The following is a 26,292-nucleotide window of genomic DNA, read 5'->3' on the forward strand; positions in this document are numbered from 1 at the left end:
CTTACCTCGTCTTTAGTGAGAAAGAGTCCGAATTACATTGTGATTTAAATATTAAATGAGACAAAGTCATTAAGCAAAACCATTTATTTGGATGCACATTAACAAAACACCTATCTAAATAATTTCTCTTTGAGTGGCCATGCTTGCCTTTTCAACCACTTTTCTTTTGATGCATTCTTATTACAGTGCTACAGTATGAAAAATCCATCAAGTCCCACCAAGAGCAAAGCAGTGTCCAAATGAACAGTTAGAGCCATCAAAAAGGCTGGGAAATACCAGTGAGAAACACTTCTCTTGGCTCTGTAGATAAGGGGATAGAATAAAACAGCTTCCGGAAACAAACAAACAAACAAAAAATCTGTGTTAGAGTTGCTATTCAGTCAGCACCATCTACATGCAAAATCACAGCACAAGCAGCGATCAAGTTGTCTGCCTCTCTGTATAGCCCATTCACAAGCCTAAATTGGCTGATTAGAAATTAATGGGCTTCAGTACTGACAGGCTCGAGGGATCTAAAGGTAAAAAGTGCAGGATGTCATTATACTTACTTACCCATCCTGGCTTGGATTAGAACCACACAAAGAGGGAGGGCTGGGGGCAGGTGCAATTGATGTAATGTAATGGGTAGCGGTTGGAAGAAACTGAAGGACCAATTAAAAAGAGCAAAGTGGCTGCAAGACCCAGTTGTTACAAGGTCAGTAGGGGCAGTACATTCCACTTCAGATTTGTGCATGTTTGAAAATGTAAATATTTGTGAATTTTAGATAAATCTCTCCAATGTCAGGTGCATATCATCAAGCATCAGTTTGTATATTTGGTTTTAGAAGGCAAAGAAAATAATGATGAACAACCAAAACTCCCATGAAAATGAATGTTGACAACAATTAAAAACAATTAAGAACACGCATTACAGATCATAAAACGAGTGGGCTGAAGCTTTAATTTACTCCACCTACCCATTGTTTTTACATAGCACCTTTTAAAAGGCAGCACATGTATAAGTAGATCTCACCAAAAACAAAGAGCAAAGAGAACTGTTAAATTATGAATAAACGTGTAAACAAAATAGAAAAATAAATTAAAAATGGCAATATATTTTCGGTATTTCAAACAGGTTAGTAATTTCATAACTATTTATTAAGCCCATAGCGGCCAAGGAGATGTGTGTATGTGTGTGCTTGCGTGCGCGTGCCCTGTGTTGTGTTGTGTCTGCTGACGTCACCGCTGGAACTGCCTTGTCACGCGGGGTTAGTAAAAGTTGGGATAGGACCTCCGTGGAGAGATACAAGAACAGATAGGAGGAGAGAGAGGGAAACAGAGAGAAGGGTAGATGAACGGCGACTTTATTGTGACAGTTAATCGTTTCCACACCGAACATTAACCGCGGGGAAGCGCTTCTTTGCCGCTGACGAAAGGTCGGGAGACAGAGAGAAGTAGTGAGACGAGTAGAGACGGAGGGGGGCAGCCGACTTTCTCTGAAGTTGAAGCCAGAATTGCACTCGTTAACTGCCGGGGAGGAAGAGGAGACCAGCGACCTGCATTTTTTTTTGGATTTGTCAGACGAAGGAGGAGGCGGGGGGTGGGGGGAAGAAACCTCGCGAATTCAATGAACAAAAAGTTGAAGTTTGGCGTCCGCCGTGGCAGTCGGTAAATGTTGTGACACTTTAGGATATAGCGTAAATTGCTCCAGCGGTCGACGGTCGAGTGGCGGGGTAAAACCCGAGCTGTCAAACCCGATGACTACTGCAAACTGCCCCGGGAATGAGGAGCTGGACTTCAGACTGATATTCGGAGAGGAAGGGCAGCAACAACCGTTAGGCCCTGCAGGTCAGTGGGTTTCCACTGTTCCCAGTGGCATGTTTTATACTAGTAGTAAACTTAAGGCACTTGTCGTGTAACATAAGTTAGTCAGTATCTACTGCTACTTTCAGTTAGCCCGCCGTCTTTCAGCTGCAGCCTCATACCATACAATCTGTAATGCCTTTTCTCTCTCAAATGGAGCTTTTCAAATATTACATGCCTTTTCTATACCAAGCTCGTTCACACACCACCAGCTGTCATTAGCTTGTCATGCTAACATAGCAGGTTAGCAGGAGTGCTCTTATTGCCCTTGGTTGATTTAACAGCGAAAGTTTGAACTTGCAAATGTCTCCTACATTTTCTTTTTGCAACAGACAGTCTGTGAACTGTTAACCGCCTCTGAAATCTGGGGTGGCTGGGGGAGCCTTATGGCTTAGTTCCTATGTTTTAAGTGAAGTATAACTGAGAGAGTCATACACCTTGAATGTCACTAGGTACATATCCACAAAAGTAGCACATGGTAATGTTGTCAAAACTTTTAATAACTCATTGTTTACAGATAAAATGAGAAGGGAGTGCAAGCTTATCCAGAAAAATAACTGACTGCATCTTGCTTTGATGCAAACAATTATTATGAAATACTTTTTATTATTATTGTTGTTATTATTGTTATTTAGTCACATGCATTATCAGTAATTAAAATTTTCAAATACAAAGTGCAAAGACGTTATGTTGTCCACTTAGTGTGCTTCAAAGACCTAAAGTAATTATTTGAAACTTATACAGATATGTAATTTACAAAGAAATTATAAAGAAATTGTGAAAATAATTTCTTTAATATTTTAAAATTTATTTTCAGTTTCAGTTTGGGACAAACGTTAGTCAATACAAACACAACATTTGCAGATAAATTTTTGCAGACAGGGCATACACAGAGATGAGGTGGCCCTCAGCTTTGTAACTTGACAAATTCCAGGAAGAACTTTGTTTGGACCGTTTATCACCTCATGGCATGGAGACTACTTATGTTTTTGCTGTTTGGTACAAACGTGATTCCATACTGGGTCTCTGGGAGTAAAAATATTTTGAAATAAGACCCTAGCTAATACATGCAAATTTAAATATGTGAAAGTCACATGTTTAACAGGTTGCAAGACGAAGCTTCGGGGAAATTTTCACACTCATGGCGTATCAATTAGTTTGCTGTTTGTGGGTCATACATCACAGCTGTTGTTGTTGTCACAAATGTTAGATCATTATTTTTTTTTTTAAATTGATGCTTCATGGTGATAGTATTTAAGGACATTTTCTTAAAATGCTCTTTTTCCTCATGTGTTTTTTTTTTTTTTTTACATCCAGGGCAAGGTAAAAAAGAAAGTTAAAAACAATAGTCTTGTGATCTCAGGTGTGTCCAGTGCATTCTTTGGATTTGAATATAAACAAAAACCTCACTCTCTTTCTCTTACTGCTGCTTGCAAAGGTAATGCCTAACAAAAAGCACAAATCTTGGAGGACACTTTTTTTTTCTTTAATTCAACTGTCTTGGACATAAATATCCCATAGAGAAGCGGTGAACTAAATAGCTCATGTAGTCGCCTTATTCATTAGTAATAAATTACATATGATCATAATTGTATTGATTAGCAGTAGAAAATAATGAAAATAATTGTACATGGAATGAATTTCTTTCTGGTGGGACAGACATTTTTGATTAATTTAAACTTTTGGGTATATATTACTCATGGGTCAACTGAAAAGCTTATTATCTAGTAGTACAACTTGTATTATTGTATTATTATTGCCTTAAAAAAGAGAAAATAAACCTGACAAGCTACCTTTGATTTCTATCAGCAGAGAATATTTTTGCTTTGAAGTAGTGCATAGTAGCTCATGACTATCTTGCAAAATTTGCTAAATATTAAGATATACAGGTCACAAATAAAATGGGAATATACTAAATGTACTGAGACAATAAATTGCCCGATTATTGCATGTTTTCATTTTGTGCCTCTCTGTAGTTGTTTTCTGTAATCCAATGGAATTCAGAAGAGCAGATTTTTCCATTTGTATATTTGGTTGTTTTTGGTTGAGGCAGCAAAGTACCAGAAAAGATTTCAAGGATCCGCTAGCAGCGGGAAAATGGCAAGAGGGTGTCACGCCACTAGCCAAGAGAGAATAATGTTTTTACCAATGCTGAACAGAAGGAACTCCTGATTTGTGGTTTTTTAAATCATTACAAAAGCTTGAGAAGAATAAAATATTAAATAAACTAAAAAGCAAAACACATACCAACAAATGTGGCATTTACAGTTATCTGATATTGCTAAAAAGTGCTTTGGCACTTGTGTAGTGACACATGCTGATGTAGTTTTGAGTATGGATTACTTATACGGTTAATAAAAGGAGATTTACATATAAAATGGAGGTTTAAAGGTAGAGCAAGGGATGTAATAAGGTTATGAGATGGCTATAAACCTGCTAATTTATGTTTTTTCTGGTTTTTCTGTTGTGCTTGCACATTTGAATTCAGCCTGAAACTTGGGCAAAGTAACGAGTTCATGAGGGTTTGGCTCGTGTAGTCTTAAATACATTTTTCCTTTGATTTGGGGGGAAAAATGGGGGGAGTTCGATTTGGAGATGGTGTGAGGGGAAAAACTGCATTTGGAATAAGCATAGGAATAAAAGCACCACTGTGCAAGTGGTTTTAATCTGGTCTGGACTGTATGACTTGGCCAAAAATGGGGTTTGGGGGGGGGGGAATGTAAGGAGGGGTGCTTGTCCAAATTAATAACTCGAGTGTATAACTGTATCACTCAGCCACAGTAACAGGGAGTTGCACACTTGCAAGCCAAAGCTCAAGTTGGGGCTTGTTTTTATAAAAGCTCAAGGAACCATTGGTGCAAATATTGTATTGTTACTCGTCACTTGTGATTCTACAGTTAATTATTCAAATCTTTTATCTAAGCGTTTTAAATAGGAGTGGTAAAGGTTTCCAAAATAAAAATAAAGCAATAGCATCATATTTTCTATATATGTTTTAGCAGCTGCATAATAGGCTGTGAACCACAGATGCTCAGGTTTCTGACAAATCCGAGCATCGCAGTTTTTATCTTATTCGTACATGAAGCTGACCTGTAAATGTACGTAACTTTCAGCCTAACTTGTTTGCTTGCTTGTATGTATGTGAATATGATTAAAATTTGATGTAATCGTGTGGTAATGTTTACCACACCTCTCCATCTATCTTTTTTTATTGTTCTGCTCCTTTTTGTCTGCTTGTTTAAGTGTCAGTCTCCTGCTCTCTCTGTTTTCTTGTTGCTCAGGAAACTGTCATTTCTTTGAGGTGAAATATTCCACTGTTCTATTCAAAGGCATTGGGCACACTTACTGTAAGGGTTTTCCCCGATTACATGCGGCTAAATAAAAGAACAATTCCCTTCGTTAAGCAGCTTAACTAGAGATTGAGAGTCTTGCTTTGTAATAGAGGCTAAACAAGTATTTTATTTGTGAAGAAAACAAATACACAAATGCTTTCATTAAAAAAAAAAGAGAGAGATTATGAAAGGCATTGTCTGGGGACAAACGTATGGCAAGGGTTGGGTGCACAGGGGCAAAAAATGCCTTTAGCTGCTGAGTCATCAGTTTGATGTTGGAGGGCTGGATATTTACTTCTCTCTTCCCCTCGATTCCCTATCTTCACTGTGCTTTACAATAAAGACAATACACTACAAAACTATTTTAAAACAATTTCTTTGGTGCGATATTTAAGTAATAAACTATTCATTTAATTTTGCAGAATTAATAAAATGGTTCATACGGGCTAAATATCAGTGCCTAAATATGTGCTAAAAAAATTAGTTAACTGTTAATTAATAACAAATAATAAAATGGTAATGCAATAATTTAGTAATGCAAAAATATTTATATTTTAAAATGATATTATATTATTTTAAAATTAGGCAAACATTTTATCTTATATGTATAAGATATAAGATCTTGTGTATGTGTGGTTTATATATATATATGAGAGAGAGAGAGAGAGAGAGAGAGAGAGAGAGGTTTCTCATGTACTCCACCAAACATATGTCTTGGCATTGTGGCCAAATACATCAAACTTTGTCTCATCTGACCATAAATCTTTCTCCAGAAAGCATGTTGCTTATGGGCAGCAAATTTCAGTTGACCTTGAGGGCATCAATTTTGGAGTAGGGACTTTTTTTCTTGTTTGGTACCCTCTCAATCCATGGGGACTGCTGCTGTTCCTGCAGTTTCCAGCTCATGACAGGGTCGAGACTTGGTGGTTCCTAACAGTTTCCTCTCATCTGAGGGTGACAGTTTGGGTCTTCTTCCAAACCTTGCCAAAGTGGTGACACATCCGAATAACTTGAACTTGCGTACAGTTGTTTGAACTGATCTTGGAATCTGCAGTTGCAGTGTAAATCTACCAGTCTCCTTAGTTCTTATACTCTGTTCTTCGTACCTGTTAACCGAGTGAGTGTTTTTAAACGAATCCTTTTTATGCTGGCAAAAAAATATATATATATCAGTTGAAACTACTCGATCATGATCACTAAAATAACTTAAAAGACATCACAGAACCTTTGGCACCACTTATGAAAACATTTAAGTGATTTTATAATTGTATATCTATATTTAAGCTTGAGTGGGTTAGAGAAAGTCCAAAATAGATTCAAACTTTGTGCACCATGTGCAAACTTGTGCATCTTGTTTTTTGAACTCAGAATCATTGCTGTACAACGATTCGGTTAAACTATCATGGCGTTAACCTCATGATAAGTGTATGCAAACTCCTGCCCACAACTGTAGTTCAAAGATGGATGTAACCGTCAAGACGTCAACTACTGGTTTGTAAGATCCTTTTATGGAGCCTCCAGCTGCCCTTGAAAATGAGTACATCACACAATAATTATCTCACGTCTTTTGATTTTCAAGACTTTAATTAAATCGCCATAGTTAAGAAAATTAACTAATTAACTAACCAACGTATTTCTCAAGCTTTTTCCAGGTCTAAGTCAATACCAACATTATTTTTCACTGTGCCATGCGACAGATTGGTGTGCTGTCCAGGGTGTACTGTGCCTCTTGATAAGCGGAAGGAAACTGATGTATAGATAGATGGATTTTCACTCTTTGACAAAAGCATTTGTTTGTCACAAATGGCTCAAATACAATTTGTATTGAGGATTTTTAACCACGTCTCATTTTTTTCTGTTTTAAGTGAGTCTTGAGCCTTTAAAAGAAGATGAATGTAGTAGAAAGATTGTTTTTCTCTTGTTTACTTAACTGTCAAGTTAGCTACCAGGAAAGTGCCTAACACAAAAAGAAAATCACACAGTGCCCAGTGTGATTCAGTATAAATTTTTGGCAAAATTTTAACAGCCATCTGTTTTTTGGCAGTAATAGAAATGCTCAGATGTATCGGAATTGCACCACATTTGATTGACATAAGTCTCTTGGTAAATAAGATGACATTTTTTCAGCCTGTCAGTTACAGAACTTTTTCCTTTGTATCCTAAAACTAAATGCCATTGTGAAATAATTGAAAGTGGCCATATAAGAGATTTGCATTTGATGGTTTCCCAGAATGACTTAAAACATACTTTATCGATAGTATCTAATAAAGTAAGCATGTCAGTAGTTAATGTTGTTGATAATTTTTTCATGTATAAGAATAAAACCACCCATCTTATAGTATGGTAAAGTATTCACTCAAATTTTTTAAAAAAGTACCGCTTACCCTTTTTGTGGCCAAGTGTGTCGTGTGAGGTGATTGAGAAAAATTTTGGTGAGTATTGGGTTATGTAGGTCATGATTATGTGGTGGCCTCATTGGGTGTTAGAGGTGATCTGAGGCAGAGGGAAGAAGTGCCCTTTATGGGTGGCAGAGTAGTAGATCCACTGTGGAGGTGTCTGGCTGTCTGCCCAGACATGCCATGTGGGCTTCAGATGGCTGGATGAAATGAAAGGAGAGAGGGGCACACACTCTCTAGCTGCTGCTGATCACGAACAGCAGTTTTGTGACTCGTTTACTTTGCGTAAACCTTTTCTTTGTTTCTTTTTTCTTTTTTTTGGTATTCCACATGTGCTGGCTGTTTTTCTGTGTGCTTTCTTATCTTACATATTAAAAGAAGTTTTTTTTGTGGTTTGCTGGTAGTTGACTTACCAGCACACAGAATAGTAGACCTGCCACCAGGACAACTAAAGCCTCTCGCTGCTTTCTCAGGATATGAAAGAGACCACCAGTGACATCAGAGAGACTGAACTAGGCTAATGAAATCTCCAGATGCCAGTCTTCACCACAGCCACTTTGATTAGTCAGGTTTGTTCTGTTAATGGGCTGTGACATGTTTCGTACCTGTAAGATTGTGCGTGTCATGCTTAAATGTGAAGATATGTCAAGTCATATCTTTATCATAATGAAATGATCAGATTGGGAGCAGCTAGTGAAGACAGCTTTTTTGCCCTTATCTGTGTTGTTGTCATTGCCGAGCTTCTGTGAACCAAGAGCACGATCCTTTCAGTCCTTGTCGTGGGAAAGACTGAAAGACTGAAATTACATCGCTCTCATGGTGGACTATTTTGAGCTCCCAAAGAGAGTGGCAGAGGGCAGGCGGCAGGTTCTAGTGACTCGTCCATACTTAGAGCAAGAGAACCCCTCTTGTCCCTCCAGCCTTCAACTTTTTACTGCTCAAACACTTTGCGATCTTAAGGAGGAGAGAAGTGGAAGAATGCTGTGTGCCACAATGTCAGGTGAGTGTGTGCCGGCACTCCCAGACTCTGCCCAGGTGTGTTTTGAGTGTGTGTATTTGTCTAGACTAAAAGTCACTCAAACAGGTGTCATCACAATAAAAAGTGTCATGATATTTGTTAGAAATAATATTTAACCTTCTCTGGATAACTGAAGGAGGCATTGCATTTTTTGGTTAACTTGGAAAAAAAGGTTTCATCTGAGCTTAAATGTTCATCAGCTAATTTTGCCAGTTAATTTTTGTTTGCATTTTTTCACCTTTACTATGTTAATTTCTCTTTTGCCTGAGACTTTTTATTTAGGACATAATTTAATATTTGAATATGTAATTTCAATTTTAAGCTTTTTGGTCAAACAAAGTTGTTATTAGTCCTGAGGAAGTCAAGTATTTTGTTCAGTTAGTGACAGCTTTTAATCTCGAGGCAATAATATCTCTATGAAAATGGAGGTCAAACATAAGTCATATGTGAAGTCAACATGTAGAGTAAGATCACCACGTGGGTGACCCCCCCAACCCTACTGATTTAAGAGATTCCTAGCACCTTGTGTGATGAATGAGACGTTTATTTCCTGGGGCGAGGCATGAGCAACTATGTATGGCATCTGTCTTGTTTAAATTTAGTGTAACTGAAGCTACCGCTGGCTGCTCTGTATCAACATGTCAGAGACTGCATTACCCCAGAGAGAAAGCTGTCGTACTCCTGCATCTATTTCATTTATTTTCTGTCTTTCTCCTGTCCCCTTTTGTCATGAGGTGTGGCTTGCTGGATCAGGATTTGGGTGATTTAAATCCCACTTTATCTTAGGCTGTCCCTCAAAGCCATATTTCTGTCAGTGTCTGGTAATGGAAGCTCTACTAATTCAGTTTCTCCTAAGTCCTTCTGTTCTGTTTTTAATGATCAGGTCTAGACCAGATGATCAAACTATTAACTTATCAGTCGTAGAACACTTCCCATAAATGAGAAAATGACTTGAAGCTAACCAAAAAAAGAAGATTTCTGGAGTAAGTTTTCAATAAGCAGCCAATGGGCTGAGTATACTTACTCTACTAGATGTAGATGTATGGAATGCAAACCATGTGCACATAATAACTTGTCGGGTTGTTATGTAAACTTCTGGTGCCTTAGGCCAAAAATCAATAATAAAATTTTTACTTAACACAATTTGGCTCTTGCTATGTTAAAATAAATTGTGTATACACTGTCATATGAAGAATTATTATAGTACTGTTAAAAGGTGGTGGTACACACTGACACACAGTGTGGTGTAAATATTATATCTGGTGATTTTCATTTGACATGAAATATGTCTTTTTTAGGTTGCATATGACTATAAACACAATTTTGTTGGTATTTAAAAAAGGTTTAACTTTGTAGAGCTTTGAAAAAGATGTGAAGGAAGGGTTTCTAGGTTTTGAGTTCCATCTGGATATATAACCACTTCCATTTGTATTTTTTGAAGGGGAAATTGCTGTCTTCCTGTTTGCTCCTTGATTATTTCCTGCTAGTTTTTCTCCTTTTTTTGGCCTGATTTCAAGCTGATGATAAAGAGTAATATGGATGTTAGAAGGCTCTCCCCAAAACAGAGCTGGTGGACACTTTTTTTGAGGGTACGCCACTCTTATCGTGTCATTTCGTCTGTCTGTGTGAGGAACTTAAGAGAATGTGAAATGTTTCTTTTGCTGCATTAGTGTAATTTACTTATGTGTTAAGGTGGGTCAAGGCCTACAGATTTAGATAGATACTTTTGAGATTAAGAATGTGTTCGGATATTCCAGAAACAAACCACGTACAAAATAAATAGCTGGCTTTGAAGAATTTAGTTCCTTGTACAAGTGTAGTGTACTAATGCCAACTCTTCCATCTCTATCTGCTCAGTATTTCTCCTCACACACTATGCCTCCTGTGCTTTCTCCTTTTCTCTGTGTCTCTCTTTCACTTGCTTGCTCTGTTCGTTTCTCCCTCTTCCATGCTCTTTTTCTCTCATGCTCCCTCTCTCTAGTTGAGTTTTTCAGGCACATGCACAGTCAGCCCTGACAGATTGTTTAAATGTCACCCCTGCTAGCAGTAGCCTCTGATGTTATCTCCTCTGGGTTATTGCAGGCCATCATGCAGCTAGCTTTCCTGCTCCACTGAAAACCAATACGTGCCTGTATCATCAGCAAGCTTTTGTGATTACATGTATATAGACATAAAAAACTGGTTGTTTAGAGCAGTGAAATTAAGGGGGAACTTTGACCATGCATTTTGGCATAAAGGATGAACCTCTTTACTCAAAAACGTGATTACATGCAGAACTGGTCACTTAGGGCAAAACTACTATGTGTTTTGGGCAATATTGAGAACATTATTTGAAATTACTTGAATTTTACTTATTGACTACAGAAACATGCAAATATTACACTTTAAACTTACATTTTTAAAAGTTTATTTTGCAGATCTTCACCTGAAAACTTAATTAAATTTGTAAATAAAAAAAACGGAGACACATGAGGTTGTCTGCAAGTACAGGATGCAAGACAGGAGATGAATGGCAATTAATCTAGCATAGCTCACCGCACTAACTGAAGTCAGCAATCCAAGACTAGCTGAAGTTCTGTGATGCTATGGTCAGGTCAAGGTGGTCATGTTTAGGCGCGTTTCTGACTTGGCGCCTAACTCTTACTCCCACACACTCTGTTGAGATGCACTGTTGGTTCCTCAGCCAAGCACTTTCATCAAATGTGTGATCCTGTGGTTCCTGTCACACTGAGCAGGGTTAGTCTTGCAACAACACATCAGAAAGGTAAAGTGAACCTGTCTCACCATGGTTTAACCCCCGCTTGTGTTCCCTGTTATTTGGTGAACAAATCAATGCTTTGTGAAAGCAAAACCCCCAACTGCATATTGAAGGGAGTGTGCTGTTTTATAAAAAAAGACAAAAATGTGGTACTGTGACTGTTTTATGTTGATTTTGTTTTTGTAATAATAGTTGGATATCATAATTATGATTTGCACATGCAACAGGCTAATTAGTTTTGTTGTTGGATGAAGACTTTTTTTGTCATGTTTGGCTAGTTTAAATTTTCTTTAGCACTGCATTGTTTAAGTTCTTCAGTTTTTAATTATAGTTTATAAATCAGTTTTATATATGAAATTTACATTAAGCATTTCATTATGAATTAATCTAATAGGTGCACTAAGTATTAACCATTAGTGAGAGCGTTTTGTAGTATTAAATAAATGTCCCTCAAACACAGTTAGCGATGTGTTTGAGGTGGATCTTGGTACTGTGGTGAGTATTTAGTTCAGGTGGTTACTTGGCACTCTCTGTTTATCCCATAATGTTATCTCAGCATGAGGTTGTTAATTAGGAGCTTAATTTAGCTGCCGGCATATGTTAACATTGGCTTAGCCTTCCATTGTTAAGCCTCTGCTGGCTGGTGAGTCTTCTGTGACAGCAAAGGAAGGCTTTTTGATGTAATCTTGACATAACATTACAGGATAAGACAGTAGCACGTCTCTGCTGATGCAACATTAAAGTGAGACTCCTTTCTGAATATTATGCTTTATACATATATTTTACTTCATGACTCCAGATAGATCCAGCCTGCCTCATTGTTCATAATATCTTCATTTCTCTTTTGCTCCATCTCAATAAATATTATGTGTACACATACCCAGCAACCTACGCAAAGAGAGATGCCTAGTAGATTTGGCCCAAACACAGTCAAAAAAGTTTGGAGCCATAGGCATAGACCAGCCCTCACAATATGATTGTGCAAGTGCGTCACAGACGTTGTGTTTAGAAATGCTGGCAACCAGCCAACTGCAGATTTCTTCAAAGACCCAATAGGAAATCCTTAAATTCACTTTTTATGAGCTCTTCTGGTAATTATAGTAAAAATGAGTTTGAATCCAGAAGTTAAAAATATAAGTAATGTGTTTAATCTACATTTTTCTTAAATATTTACAAAATAGTTGTTGCCAAATCATTGTAAATTGTTCACCTAAACTGAACAAGCTGTTTGATTTTTTTACGACTGGTTACAGTCATTAAGTCGCAGTTAGTTGCTGACTCCGTTTTTGGTATCACAGCAAATTAGGCCTAATAAATTCCTGACATTGAAGTATTAGATGTTGATTAAATGGAGAAAAAGGACTGATATCAGATATATAATCTGTATCTGTATTATAGATAGTTGATAGATGTCCAAAATGTTGAAAGGAAAAAAAAAAGGAAACAGTTAAAACAATATTTCAGCTTTGTACATTTAGATGTTTTACTTTTTACTATACATAGTTAAGTTTGATCATTTCACTGATGTATATGGTGCAGTTCATGGCATGTTGGCACACTTGCTCTGGTCCATTGATCAGCAGCTCTTGAGGAGAACTGAAAGTGGATACTGGGCAAAACACAAAGACATCTGTACAGGGGATGTAAGCAGAGCCTGTTCTAATCAACCTGCTTGCCCACCACAAAGGGAACCCTGGCTTAGATTACCCTCCTGCTCCAGCACCACATGCTTTTGGGTCTAGTTGGTAACCTAAGACAACAATATGTATTAGTGCACACGCACAAACACATGCAAATATCGCTCAAATACCCATACAATAAGTGCAAAAAAGCACAGGAAGGCACAGAGGCACAACCACAGGCACACAGGAACGTACACACATTCATACACCACCCACTCGTTTATACCCATAGACTTGCACATAAGCACAAAGCGAGATCTTGAGCGCACCAGCAGAGACTTGCAGCAATAAGCAATGAGTTTGTCATCTTCTTTGGGGGAGACAAATCCTTCCCTCTCTCTGTAGTAAACTAGACTTTCTGAGAATGTGGGCCTGTGTGTCACTGCTGGTCACAAGACCCTGACACACTTTGTGTGCAGTGAAAGCAGGAGGCGGGAGGGACAAAGTCTCTGCGGATTATCTACCAAGTGAGAATCCCCATGCAGTGTGACGGTCAGCCAGAGGCCCGTTGAGCTTCCTGTCAAGGAGCGAATACCACTATTGCCAGTGGATCAGGCTGCTCCCTGTGGTTACTGTAAAAACACAGTGGCCTTGGTGGTGTGTCAAAAACATCCACCATTCCATGCTTCACTGAAAGATCTCACAGTGAGGTGGAGCTATTATTAGCTTAGGTACAGCAAAGCCTCTTAGAGATCTTTATTTAACCAGATTGGCTGTCTAATGTATGGACACTTGAGGAGTTTGTGACGCACAGGGCTTTCAGGAACAGGGCAGAGGCTTTGCAACCAGTACCATTGATAAAACAACAATGCTACTACTGTCCTGCTCCTCTCTTCTCCTCTGGTCTCCTCTCCTGCCCCACCCTGTCCTACTCCCCTTAAATGACTGGGGTTTGGCTCTGACAAGGGGGTTCCCCACCGCACACCAGTTTCCTTGCACTGGAAGGTTTTAGGTAGCAGGCTAATCTTAACTCAAAGCAAGGAAAGGGCTGTGAGCCAGGTAACGTTGTCGCCCCCGATCTGACCCTCATCTGCTACCTATTTTTTTCACAGTCTATTGAGGTGGATAAAAATACACAGAAGTGTAACAGTTGATAAACTTTCTTACCTAATTTTTACCTGTAATATAATAATAAATAAGCTACTATAAAATACAGAGAAGAACTAATATGATAATCACCATTAAAATATATAAATTTAAACTTTGAACAACTGTGGTGTAACAGTTCTATAACTGAAGTTGACGAATTGTTACACCACTGATACCGTAGGACTACCTGGCAGAGGGATTTCTCATTTGTCATCTGAGGAGACTGAGTCATGGACTTTTCTAGAGACAAGTTGCTCTCATTACTTTCACCAGGCCAACACTTTTCTAATGGAAAATCCAAGATTCCCTCACAGTGTTTTTTAAGTGTCTTGAATACAAACAAGATCCAAACAAAGTAATTATGTTTGGATGAACATAATTGCATTATTAATAATTATGATTTCTTTATTACATAATTAAATTATGTTGAAGGAGCATAAAAGTACATTTCTGCCTACTTTGGTTTATCTAGAAGTCTTTTTATTTAAAAGTCACCTTACCTTTATCAGATAACTTCCATTGTCTTTATAGTAATAAACCAGCTCAGCCTTCATGGACCTAAGTTTAACAAAAAACAAACAAACAAAAAACTCTGTACGTAATAGTATAGTTGTAGTAATTTGGGCACAGTAAAAGGTTAAGTTGGTATAATGTCAGACTTGTGGGCACATTTTGTGGCAAAGTTCACAGTTTCTCATAATTTGTGTGAGTAGCACAAAGACAGCAGCTGATTACCATTCAGCCTCTGGAAGTGGCTGACCCTATTTTTAAAATTAGTTCATTAGCTTGTGTTATTTGCAAAACCCAGACAAGAAAACTAGAGGATTCATATTAGCAGTCAGTTTATAACTTCTGTGACTGTTATGTAGCAATTTAGCAATTGCTAGTATAACCAAGCCCTTTAGCATTTAGCATAGCCTTACTGACTGCAAAAGCTAATTTCCTGATTTGTGGCGATAGCTTATGTTCTTGTTATGGCAGGAGAACGCTACTACATTATTTGAGTGCAATATTACATTTTCCTTTCCTGGCCTGTATGGTGTTAAGCAACAGCACCTCCTCAGAAAAGCAAGAGGAAAGTATATTTTTTTATTATTCTCTTCTTTCCATTTGGTACCTGCTTTCCTGTCCTTCTCTTTTTAAATTTTTTGTTTATTACGACAGTTAACTCAAATGATACTCTACTCTAAACTTGACTGAGTGCTACATTGCACTGATATTTATATATCTACTCCTACCTTCTCCTATTTCTCTGTAATTTTACAATTGTACAGTGCAGATATCTGAGAATAAAAAACACTCTTGCAAGATTGTCCTGGACAATATATGCAGCAGTTCAATAAGAAGTAGTGACATACATTAATAATGCACCCATAATTCCACAAAAGTACCACATACACAAAGACCATGCAAGTCTTCCAAGCTAAGGTAAAAGCATCAGAATAAATGTAAATATTTTAATATGCAAGTGTTAGTTGAGATTGGAAGAAACAAATATACTTTTGTATTTACACTAATCATCATGACTGTGCATAGTTGAACATTTTTGCAGCCCAGACAAAAGAACAAACTGCAGTCACCAAAGTTACATGCTTATACGTTTCTGTAGTCTGTCATTTCCCAGTTGAGGTTCAGAATCAGAGGATACACTTATTCAAATTAGAACAGCTTCCTCCTCCTCCTTCTTCTTGTTCTTCTTCTTCTTTTCTGTTGTCCTTCTCTTGCTCTCTGTCAGTCAGATGTTGTCGTCAGAGGATACACTGCTGGGTCTTGTGACAAGCAGGCAGGGCCAGTGAGAAGCTGAGCAGCTATAAATAACAGGCTTGCTGCTGCCGCCACTTTTGTTGCTGTTGGACACAGATGGCAGGCAAAATCCTGGATACGTACTCTCTTTCCAAAATTATTTTGCTTTTTATGAACTTATTCAAAACTGGCCTTGACATCTGATTTGACAAACCTGTCATACCGCTGTTATCATTCCATCACTTAAAGAGGAAATATTTATGAGAAGCCCCAATTTAAGGTCGTTCTATCTGTGTTTGACAATTTAACAAAGATTTAAGTTTTGTTATAGCCTTGATTCCTGTTTCAAATCTAAGAAAGCTGTATTTTTAGATGGGTAGGTACGTTCAGGGAATATGGGGAAGTGTTTTGCAATGATTTCACAACCTTATCCTGTACAGGCTACAGTGTGGTTTTAGCTAAGCTTACCCATTGATGTCGTATTTGAATGTTTTGCAGTTCTTTAAGTGATGTAAATCTTTTTTTTTTTATGTTTTTACTTTTACACTAGAGTAGACCTTATATTCATCATAGAATGAAGGCTTTACAGAAAGTCTGATGTTACATGATGCCTACATTGTTTTAATTTGCTAATCTCCATTGAATATGTACTTTTTGTAAAACTTTTTTTTGTGCGGCAAAATATAGTATATAAGTATAAGTTTTGAACTTGCCTTTTCTGTCTTTGACCATGGCAAAGAAGTTTTATAGTTGACTTGTAGAAGTTAGTTCAAGCAAGTAATCGACAGGTAATAAGAAGCTATTAAAATATGTTTTTACAAGTACAAATGAAGCAAGGCACCCGCAAAAGCAGTAAGGATTTTGAATGTGTCGCCACAAGAAGTGTTGCGACTGTTCATGTAAAGTTAGATGGAAGGGCCATGTCTTTCAACCACGCTTGAGGTTGGTAGATGATGCATATGTGTTTGGAGGTTAGATTTCAAATTCTTGTGGTCATCTTCTCAAAATGACCCAGGACTTTGGCTTTCCTACCTGTCAAACTAAATTAGGATCTAGTAACAAGAAGGACCAGCAATTTAAACATTAAGACTGAGTCTCATCGTTTTCAGTATGGTCTTTTTTGTCTTGCATCGAGCCATCAATTCAAAACCTTGTTTGACTAAGACTTGTCATTGAGTAATTTTTGGTTGACTGTTAGAAGACACAAGTGTCATAAGCAGAAACTTTGCAAATGAGGCCAGTGAAGGTTTTTATATGTGACAGTATCTATGCAAATGCAACACATGTGAAACACTAACAGGGATTTGGGGGGTACTCCAAAGGCAGCAGTAGAGCATAGCAATGGAAGTTTATCAATAAACTCCAACGAAATAGTGCCAATGCACACAGTTGGCTCTCATCTATTTGTTTGTGTGTGGTTGTGTGTGTGTGCATATGCTGGCTGTGCCGGATGACCTTTGGTATAAATAGCCTGCCGGCACTAGTTGTGATGACAGCCGACAGCACGCACCGTTGTGTGAACTTGTTTCCTGAGTAGTGCTGTTCATCGGTTATCCCTCTTGGAATGATGCCTGTATGACTGTCTGCTACCCAGCAACACCCTGGCATCTAATTTCCTGAAACTGGACTCAAGCACAAGCTCGGGAGACAACCACAAAAATGAACACATAACCTCATTTTTTAAATTTGACTGACCATAAAAGAGGTTTGTGTGTATTCCTTGTGTAGTGAATAGTTATTTGAAAACAAGAGTGGAACAAGCTAAATACACTTACTAGTACTAGGAGAACTGTATGGTCAGACAGTGGACACATTGCGTCTCTTTTTATTCCTTTTAAATGTAACAGACCAGGAAGCCTATAGCAGATATTCAGACCTCAAAAATTCTCACAGTGTCTTGGTTGCTTTAATTTTGACATTTTAGTTTTGGTGCTATAGCCTGAGATTGGTCAGTTTGACCTGGTTAAGTCGTACTCAGGAACATGTAGGGGAAAACCCAATAGACACATTGCTATATCCTAATCTTCTCTTCCTTTCTTCTCATAGATCTGGAGCCTGATGACAACACATCATTTTATATCTTGAATGTGGGCCAGCCCCAGTCTGTGGTCACTAACCACCAGTCTATGAGCTTGCCTCGCCATGGCATGCCATCTCACTCCCCGATCATCAACACTTCACGCCTTCAGACACAAAAACCAGGATCTGAGCCCCCAAGCTATGATACACAAGACTCTAAGTATGGTACCTCCCCCATGCTGCCTTCTGCTCCTGCTCCAAAGGCCTTTGAGTGCCCGAGTATCCAGATCACATCTATCTCCCCAAGCTGCCCGCAGGAGATGGATGCTAACCAGGAGGATCTAAGGGCCAATGGCCCTGATGGGGACTACCATAGTGACAGGCCCTTGTCCAGGGACCACCTGTATTTGCCACTGGATCACTCCTACCGGGATTCTTCTCTCAGCCCTAGTCCATGCAGCAGCCTCTCATCTAGGAGCTGGTTCTCTGATGCCTCCTCTTGTGAATCATTTTCACATGTCTATGATGATGTTGACTCAGAGCTGAATGAAGCAGCAGCCCGCTTTAACCTGGGCTCCCCTCTCACTTCCCCGGGCTGTCCCTCTCCTCAAACTGGTGGAGGTGGAGTTATGGAGGAGCAGCCCCACTGGCAGCACCACCAGCCCACATTTGTGCACCAGTCCCACTCCATCAGCTTGTCTCCTAGACAGTCGCCCTGCCACTCGCCGCGCACCAGTGTCACTGATGAGAACTGGCTCAGCCCACGTCCACCTTCCAGGCCTTCCTCACGTCCCACCTCACCCTGTGGGAAGAGGCGTCACTCTAGCGCTGATATTTGCTATCCTGGCTCTTTATCTCCCCATCACTCACCCACACCCACGCCGGGACCTTCACCTAGGGGCAGCGTGACAGAGGACACTTGGGTTGGCAGTCCTTCTGTAGGCATGTCACCATTTCAGTGCTGCCCATCAGAGGCAGACATCCCTTCCAAGACCAGAAAGACCTCACAGGACAGAACAACTATGCAGACCGGGAAAGGGGAACTGGGACTAGATGACCAGGGAAATATGTCTCCTAATCTAGACTCCCCTTCAGACGAGGCCTTGCACAGCTTGAAGAAGGATGGGCCTGCTGAACAGTTCCTCTCGGTGCCCTCGCACTTCTCATGGAATAAACCCAAGCCTGGTCATACACCTATATTCAGGTAAATATGTTAATGTTAAAGGAGTGAAAGCAGGAAGAAGTGAAGGATTGTCGCATAACAATTTATATTCAAATGTATTCAAATGCTGTGGAAGAGTCAGTGGGAGATAAACTGTCTGGGGAAAAAAATCAGTTAAGAGCAAGGGGTAATTATCCATCTTGTTAAAATAAGTTTCTTTTATAATATCCTTATGTTTTACTTACTATTTGTTTAAAAGAAAAGACCCTTTCCAGACATGGGACACCAGGATTTTTCCTGGCAGAACACTAACTTTTGGGTAGTGTCTATACATGTAAGGAATACTGATCCCATAGAATGGATAATAATGACACTTAAGAAACTGTATTACCTTTCTTAACATTTTTTGACATTTTATGAACGAGTGATTTTTTTTTAAACATTTTGACTTGGCCTAACTCTGACAGAGCCACTCTACACATTCTCAGTATTTTCTGTGTCCAAAGGAGTTGTTGGACTTATGGGAACAAGCAATTTCATCCTCAGTGTATTGTAGAAATACTTTTGAACATTTAGGACTGTGTTATTATTGCTATTAGCAGAGTCTCTTTGCCTCTCTCTCTGTGGTGTAGATTTGGAATAGCAAATATTAGTTATAAATTAAGACCACAGCAAACTAGAATAGGATATGCTTAAATAAAATACATTCTCTAGCAAGAACAGAAACTGACAGATATACATGAGAGGCATGTGTATGCCTTTCTTGCATTTCTGTCGATGCAGTTGAATGCAGTATGGACTGTTTTGGTGTTAAAAGTCATATAAAATGTGATCTACTAAGATTTCTTTTGTGGCTTTTACAAAAAATTTGACCAAGGTACTCAATTGTACAGATGTCATTAGTATTAGAATAAGAGATTCTTTGTGGATGGCATCCAGAATTGCCATGTGATGTGGCGATAGCAGTCCCTTCATCACCATTTTGTGAATTATTAATTTGATCACCACTTTGTAAAACAGCGCGTTGTCAGTCTCAAAAACACTTAGTAGGCCAAGGTTAATCCACAGACCTGAGTGGTGAATGTTTTTATGAGTGTTGTGAGCTGTCATAAAATTTCAAAACCTTTTTTGATCTAGGAACTTTGAGTTATATATTACACTGTGTGCGTGTAAGGAAACGCAGCATGTATTCAAAAACCTACCAACATACACAGAAATATGAGGCGAAGTGTCCTGTCTGTTCTCCAATGTGTGTAGCAGATGAAGACATGGCCTTGTTTATGTATACTGGCCCCTAGCACTGTAAATCAGCACAGGGCACATATGGCATGAGGGGTACACACAAATACACACACACACAGAGACATCCATAGACATAACACAAATGCTTGCTCACTTAGCCATAACACTATCCAGACAATAATAGGGTCAGATTTATGATGAGTCACAATTAGATTTTTGCACTTTGACCTTCTAAAGGTCTTTTCAGACATGGGATTTGTGACATTAAAGGCTACATCAATCTGTGAAAGGGACAAATTAATGCAGACACAGGTAAGTAAATGTTCTCTATGCTCCACTAAGACATTGCCACGATGTTGATGAAATTAGCCACGGTAATTAGGTACGCAGTGAAATTTTACAACATATCAGTTAACACGTCAGATTCTTATTAACTGGTGGGGATATAGTTTGGTAATTGATATGCTAGTTATTTAAGTAGTGATGAAAATGTTTCCATACAGATTTTTGTAAACTTTGGTAAACAGATCAGACAGTTACTAAACAAAAGTCTGAAGTGAAGTAAACGGAACGATTTGCTTTTAGATCCTGATTGGCAAATGCTTGGGATAATTTATTATATGTAATTATTGGTTATCTCTGTGTTACGTGTATAAATGCACACACAACTCTTACTTGGGAGAAAATCTAGAAAAAAAGACTTTTAAAAATGCCTTGAAGCAAAAAATTAACTTTAGTTCCTGTTGATTTTTTTTGTCAAAAATTTACATTTGTTTTGTTAGTTAATTGTCCTGTCACAGGCTCTGTCTTTATCAAGGATCAAGGTTTTAAATGTCACTAAAATGTGCTGCACTTTGTGCCATGTATAATCTCGCAAATACACATAGTATCAGATTAGTTCGTAGAGTTTGGCTAACCTTAGGAGTCTTAGCAGCAGTACCCTTGATTTCATTCACGCTAGTGTATACAAACTGGTGCAGAATATCACTTCGGTTTATATTCGGTTTACTTTCCCACTCGCTTGTTTACAACTTGAATTTGCAGGAGGATAGACTGAGACATAGCCGTCTGTCAGAATTGCAGCCCCGGGTAATAGCCAGTAGCACTTTAATATCTTTGTACCACTTTGTACTGCAGTTGTAAGTTAATAAAATAAGAATGTACATTTAACCAACTGGGATTTCTGGCACCGAGTAGCGAGGGCAGCAGCAGTTGTCAACAAATGGCTGGTTGCTAGTCACACATGTCATTAGCCTTCATGATTAACGACTTTATGGGAAATGGGAAGTTAAAAGAAACATTTCAATTAGAACTGGGCAATAAAATGAAAACTCATTAGCAATATAAAACATTGTCAGTATAAAGTCCATCCATAGAGGTAGTGGTATAGAGGTAGTTTTGTTTTGTTTTTGTTTGTTGTTTTTATTTCTTTGGAGGTGAAAAAAGCATTTTCCCAGTTCTTTTGTGTTCTGCCTTAACACTTGAAGTTTTTGCCTAATCAAAGTTAAGATTTTAGTTTGGTTATATATATAAAACCAGAAGGAAAAACTCTAATCAGAAACGGTGATTTGATTGTTTAAATGAATTGACTTCAAGCATTTTTTTATCCATGCCTTTCTTATCTAAGCTAGTAGATGCTCATATTGGCATACACAGAAACTTCAGATGAAACTTCTCACTGTTTGTGTTTTGCAATACTCATGTTAAGTTGCCTGCATACATAAACATCTCGGTCAGTAGCAGTGTTTTGAACAGATGTCCCACATGGAATGAAAAATTAGCGGGGAGTTGACACTTGCTCTTACAAAGAATTTTGTCATGCTCTACTTCCTGAGCTGTCTGCAGTGACAAATTGATGTCATTTGTAACGTAAGCTTTATTTTAAGCAAAAGGTCCATTTTACTTAGTGATAAATGTTTTGTGTGCAGCTCCTCCCAGTAAACAGCAACAACACTAGCTTAGATTAGATTTTTTTTTAAACAAAAACTGAAAGTAACAAAGGACAAATATGAAAAAGAGTAATGGAAAATTAAGGGATCAGCAGAAATGGCATTATTGTTTGAAGATCATGCATTTTATACTTGCTGCTAAATCGTGGACAAGCCCATTAAGATGTGCTGAATTAAAGTAAGAACTTGCAAATAAAATGTTATTAGACCTTGCAAGTTTTGCAGCTTGTGTGGATGGCAAGAATACCTCATTATATGGAAAGGATGAAAGTGGGACCATGGAGGCTATAGTGAAGACTAGGTTGTGGGAATGTTATTGGATGAGGAGCACCTACACTATGGCTTAGACATTTGAGAAAGGTTATGCTATGTCAGAACAGAGGCCACTGCCCTGCCTCGTCACAAGCTCATATTTCCTCTGTCCTCTTCTGCTCCTGTCACCATAGCAGCCATGCAAACCCACACTACGTTGGTGGTTATGTCATGGCTACTAGGAGGAAAACATAAGGGTTGGGATGCCTCTGTTACATTGTGTGGGAGCTTCGATATTGTTCCATGCTCTCAGTCAAATTCTAGTTTGAAAAGTTAAATTACTGAGATTGGCAAACTGATGATTTTGAAATTGACATAGTGCTACAATTTATTTGTTTATTTTTTAAATGTATAATGGCACCAAGACAAAATAACCTATAGTAAGACAGGAAGGAAGGAGAAAGAAAAAGAAGTAAACAAAATCAAGCATTGCTGAAAGAGTCAGAGTATTTCCATGTGCAACATTGCTCCATACATATGATTGGCACATCTTTGTGTAAGAAGTTACATTTTAAAGTGGTAGGAGAACCTGTATAGTATAGCTAGTTGGTGTGAAATCAAAAGCTTTGGTTAGCTGGAAAAAAACATTTATATAATATCCGAGACTTGACTTTTCACTCTAAAAATAAGTCTTCCTTGTGGGTTTATGTTGTTTGGTAGTTTAAGAAGTGAAACGGCTCCACTGAAAGCCTGACTCACATGTCCTTAATTCAGTTTGATCAGACTGCTCGTAAGAGGCCTCTCAAAATGGAAAAGTGAGTCGGCTATACTGGCTAAAACTTTACAAACTTTCCTCTAAAATTATTTGGGCTGTCAAAATTCTGTCATACAGTTTAGAGTAAATTTTGATGCTCAAAGGCTGCACCTTCTAAAATAGGGCACTGCACAAAGGCACAGGTCATATATAAAACTTACTTACACCTATAATTGTCTGAAGTACTGAGACAATAACGGAATCAGTCCTTTAATCACAGCTGCATGTATTCACATGCATCCGAATACGTGTGTTGTACTAGTGAAAGAAAAAATAACATGACACACAAACAGTTCAAGGTGTGGCAATGGTTTGAAGTGTGGCTTGCACCAATTCAAGACAAAAATGATCAGGTTTTTTGTCCATATGTCAAAATGTGTTTGGGAACGTGGCTCTCTACTCTCAAGTCATTATTTTTATTTAATGTTCTTAAAAATATTGAAATAAATAATAATCAAAAACAATACGTGCAGTAATAGACAAATAAAATAAAATTAATGAATAGGCCATGGCTTTGTTGATATTAATGGCTCACAGTGTTTACAAAATGTTTTGGGGATAAACTGCTGTAATGCACTCAAGTGGAGAGACCTAGTTTCTCTGTGGAGAAGGCCATTGAGTGTTTTGTTTTCGAGTGCAGCTGTTCAAATATGATTGTGGCCTACACAGATAACAAAAAGAGGCCCCGAGGAAAAGCACACACAATGCTAGCCCATGCAGTTTGCAGCACATAAAATATATACTTCTACAGTATGCACACAAACCCACACACAGATTAATATGCACCGTCTGACACACACTCTTGTCCTACCACCTATTCACTGACCCACACAGTAAACGAGTAAAGACTCAGACAAAAAAAGTCCCTCTTAGGAAATGATTCACAGTTTAAGGCTTAACTTGACCTATAACAAGTGATACGTTTAAGAACAGGATTCATACATGTGGGTATTCCAGTGATTCACTGTCTGATGGGGCTAAGCACACTGCATTTTATACCCCCATTTTTACCTGTTGCACCATTTCAGCCCATGAAAGGGGATTACCACTTTTTCAGCCTTTGAATGTTTAAAGACATCTTTAAGACAGATTGCTGTCATCAGTCATTACCTTTAGATTGTGCTGCTTGACCTTTTATGACTGTTAAAATGATTTATCTACATTTAAATAACATAATAAGACCGTGCCCTCTTAAGGCTTAAGCTTTTGGATATTTTGAACAACACAACTCTTACCAAAGCTTTCATGTCTCTGTCTCTCTGTGTGGGTGTGCATGTGCATGCTTGTGGTATTCCCTTCCCTCCTCAGGACCTCTTCACTGCCTCCTCTAGATTGGCCGCTGCCAAGCCAGTTTGGCCAGTATGAACTGAAGATAGAGGTACAACCCAAAGCCCACCACAGAGCACACTATGAGACTGAAGGCAGCCGAGGGGCCATCAAAGCAACATCCGGTGGCCATCCAGTTGTAAAGGTAAGTCTTCCTGCTACTCAACATTTAGAAATGTTATAAAGATATTTACTACTAAAAAACTTAGTGGTGTGTGTGTTGATTTTTTTTTTTTTTTCGTACTGAGATCTTGTGGCAAAAAAAGCCAAAATGACTTTTACAGAGCATAAGCTGAGCAAAATACAATAAATAATGCCTTTGCCATACTGAGTATTAAATTCCCGTAGCTCAGGACTGATTTATATTTAACACAATGCTTGCCATGCATTCCTAAACTTATACTTTACATTATCTAGTTCCCACTGTACCAACCACAGTCTAGATGTCAACTCGTGGAGCCTACATGATTGAAAATAAACATGAAATGGAAAAAAAGGCTGAACCCAACTTTCTAAATTCAGCAGTTGGTGGGAATTTTCCTCTGCTGATTATTGAAATATATTTTTCCACATAGGTTGTACAAGGATGAACACTCTGGTTAAAAATTCAAATGCTCTCTAATAATATAAACCTGACACATCAGGGGGTTGGTGAAAAATGGGATCATTCACTGCTTTCCCAATGATCTCAGCACCTGCCTATTATGTACTAGAATCGTTGTATGTTATTTGACTATAAAAAACGTAAGTGTTCAGGCTTGCACCTCAAACATCTGCTGGTTGTAGGGAACAAACACTGGATTCAGGGTGTCAGTTTACATGTTTGGATGAGTAGATTGTCACATGGACTGTCCCGCGAGAAGACTGTCAATCAGTTTGTTGAAGCAGGAAGACAAGAGCTGTCACTGTAGCCTGGTCAGCTGGTCTGTCATTTGATAGCACCTGTGAGAGTCTGTGAGCCAGCACAGAGCTATGGTGTGCTTTTGACTCAGAGAGAGAGGAAGATTCTCATTAATATTTTAAGGTCCCAGTGACAAGCTTTCTTTGTATGTGATTAATAAAGGGTCTAATGCTTGGCCATAACCATTGTTGCGTAACCTAACAATGACTGAGTTCAGACTGATAGATTGGTTGGGATTGCCTTTACTAGCTTGTGCTTCAGTGCCACGTACATCATTTTCTTTTTGGACTGTGGTACTGAATAATAATGGATTGCATTTATATAGCGCTTTTCTAGGCATCCAAAGCGCTTTACAATTCCACTATTCATTCACTCTCACATTCACACACTGGTGCAGGCAAACCACAGTTGTAGCCACAGCTGCCCTGGGGCAGGCTGACAGAGGCAAGGCTGCCATATCGCGCCATCGGCCCCTCTGGCCAACACCAGTAGGCGGTAGGGCAAAGTGTCTTGCCCAAGGACACAACGACCAGGACAGAAAGCTGGGGGATCGAACCGGCAACCTTCCGGTTACAGATGAGCTTCCCAACCCCCTGAACCGAACGATAAGCAGTGTGCCCAAACAAAAATACACCTCACAAAACAAGGGCATGCAGACCACTGCCAATTGTTGCTTTAGAAACAGTCTATGTCCTTATACATTCACTCATGCAGGCTCCCTTCAGGCCAATCATTAACCATTTCTACCTCAGTTAGACTGAGATTCA

At 38.7% G+C, this 26,292-nt stretch overlaps 1 protein-coding gene across 2 annotated transcripts in view; it reads left to right on the top strand.

Moving 5' to 3' along the window:
• Window positions 1-1,236: 1,236 nt before the first annotated feature.
• Window positions 1,237-26,292, top strand: part of nfatc3a (nuclear factor of activated T cells 3a) — a 58,355-nt gene continuing 33,299 nt past the window's right edge. The window contains exons 1-3 of one of the 2 annotated variants that reach the window (XM_006779879.3): window positions 1,237-1,827; window positions 17,907-19,083; window positions 24,607-24,769. In XM_006779879.3, coding sequence (XP_006779942.1) covers window positions 1,737-1,827; window positions 17,907-19,083; window positions 24,607-24,769 — 1,431 coding nt within the window. In that variant the 5' untranslated portion in view covers window positions 1,237-1,736. Of the gene's footprint in view, window positions 1,828-7,538; window positions 8,571-17,906; window positions 19,084-24,606; window positions 24,770-26,292 lie in introns of those variants that run through there. The other variant, XM_087832033.1, reaches the window with a different exon arrangement.

This window comes from Neolamprologus brichardi, chromosome 1 (genome assembly GCF_056152115.1).
Source record: "Neolamprologus brichardi isolate AB-2024 chromosome 1, ASM5615211v1, whole genome shotgun sequence".
Taxonomy (NCBI): domain Eukaryota; kingdom Metazoa; phylum Chordata; class Actinopteri; order Cichliformes; family Cichlidae; genus Neolamprologus; species Neolamprologus brichardi.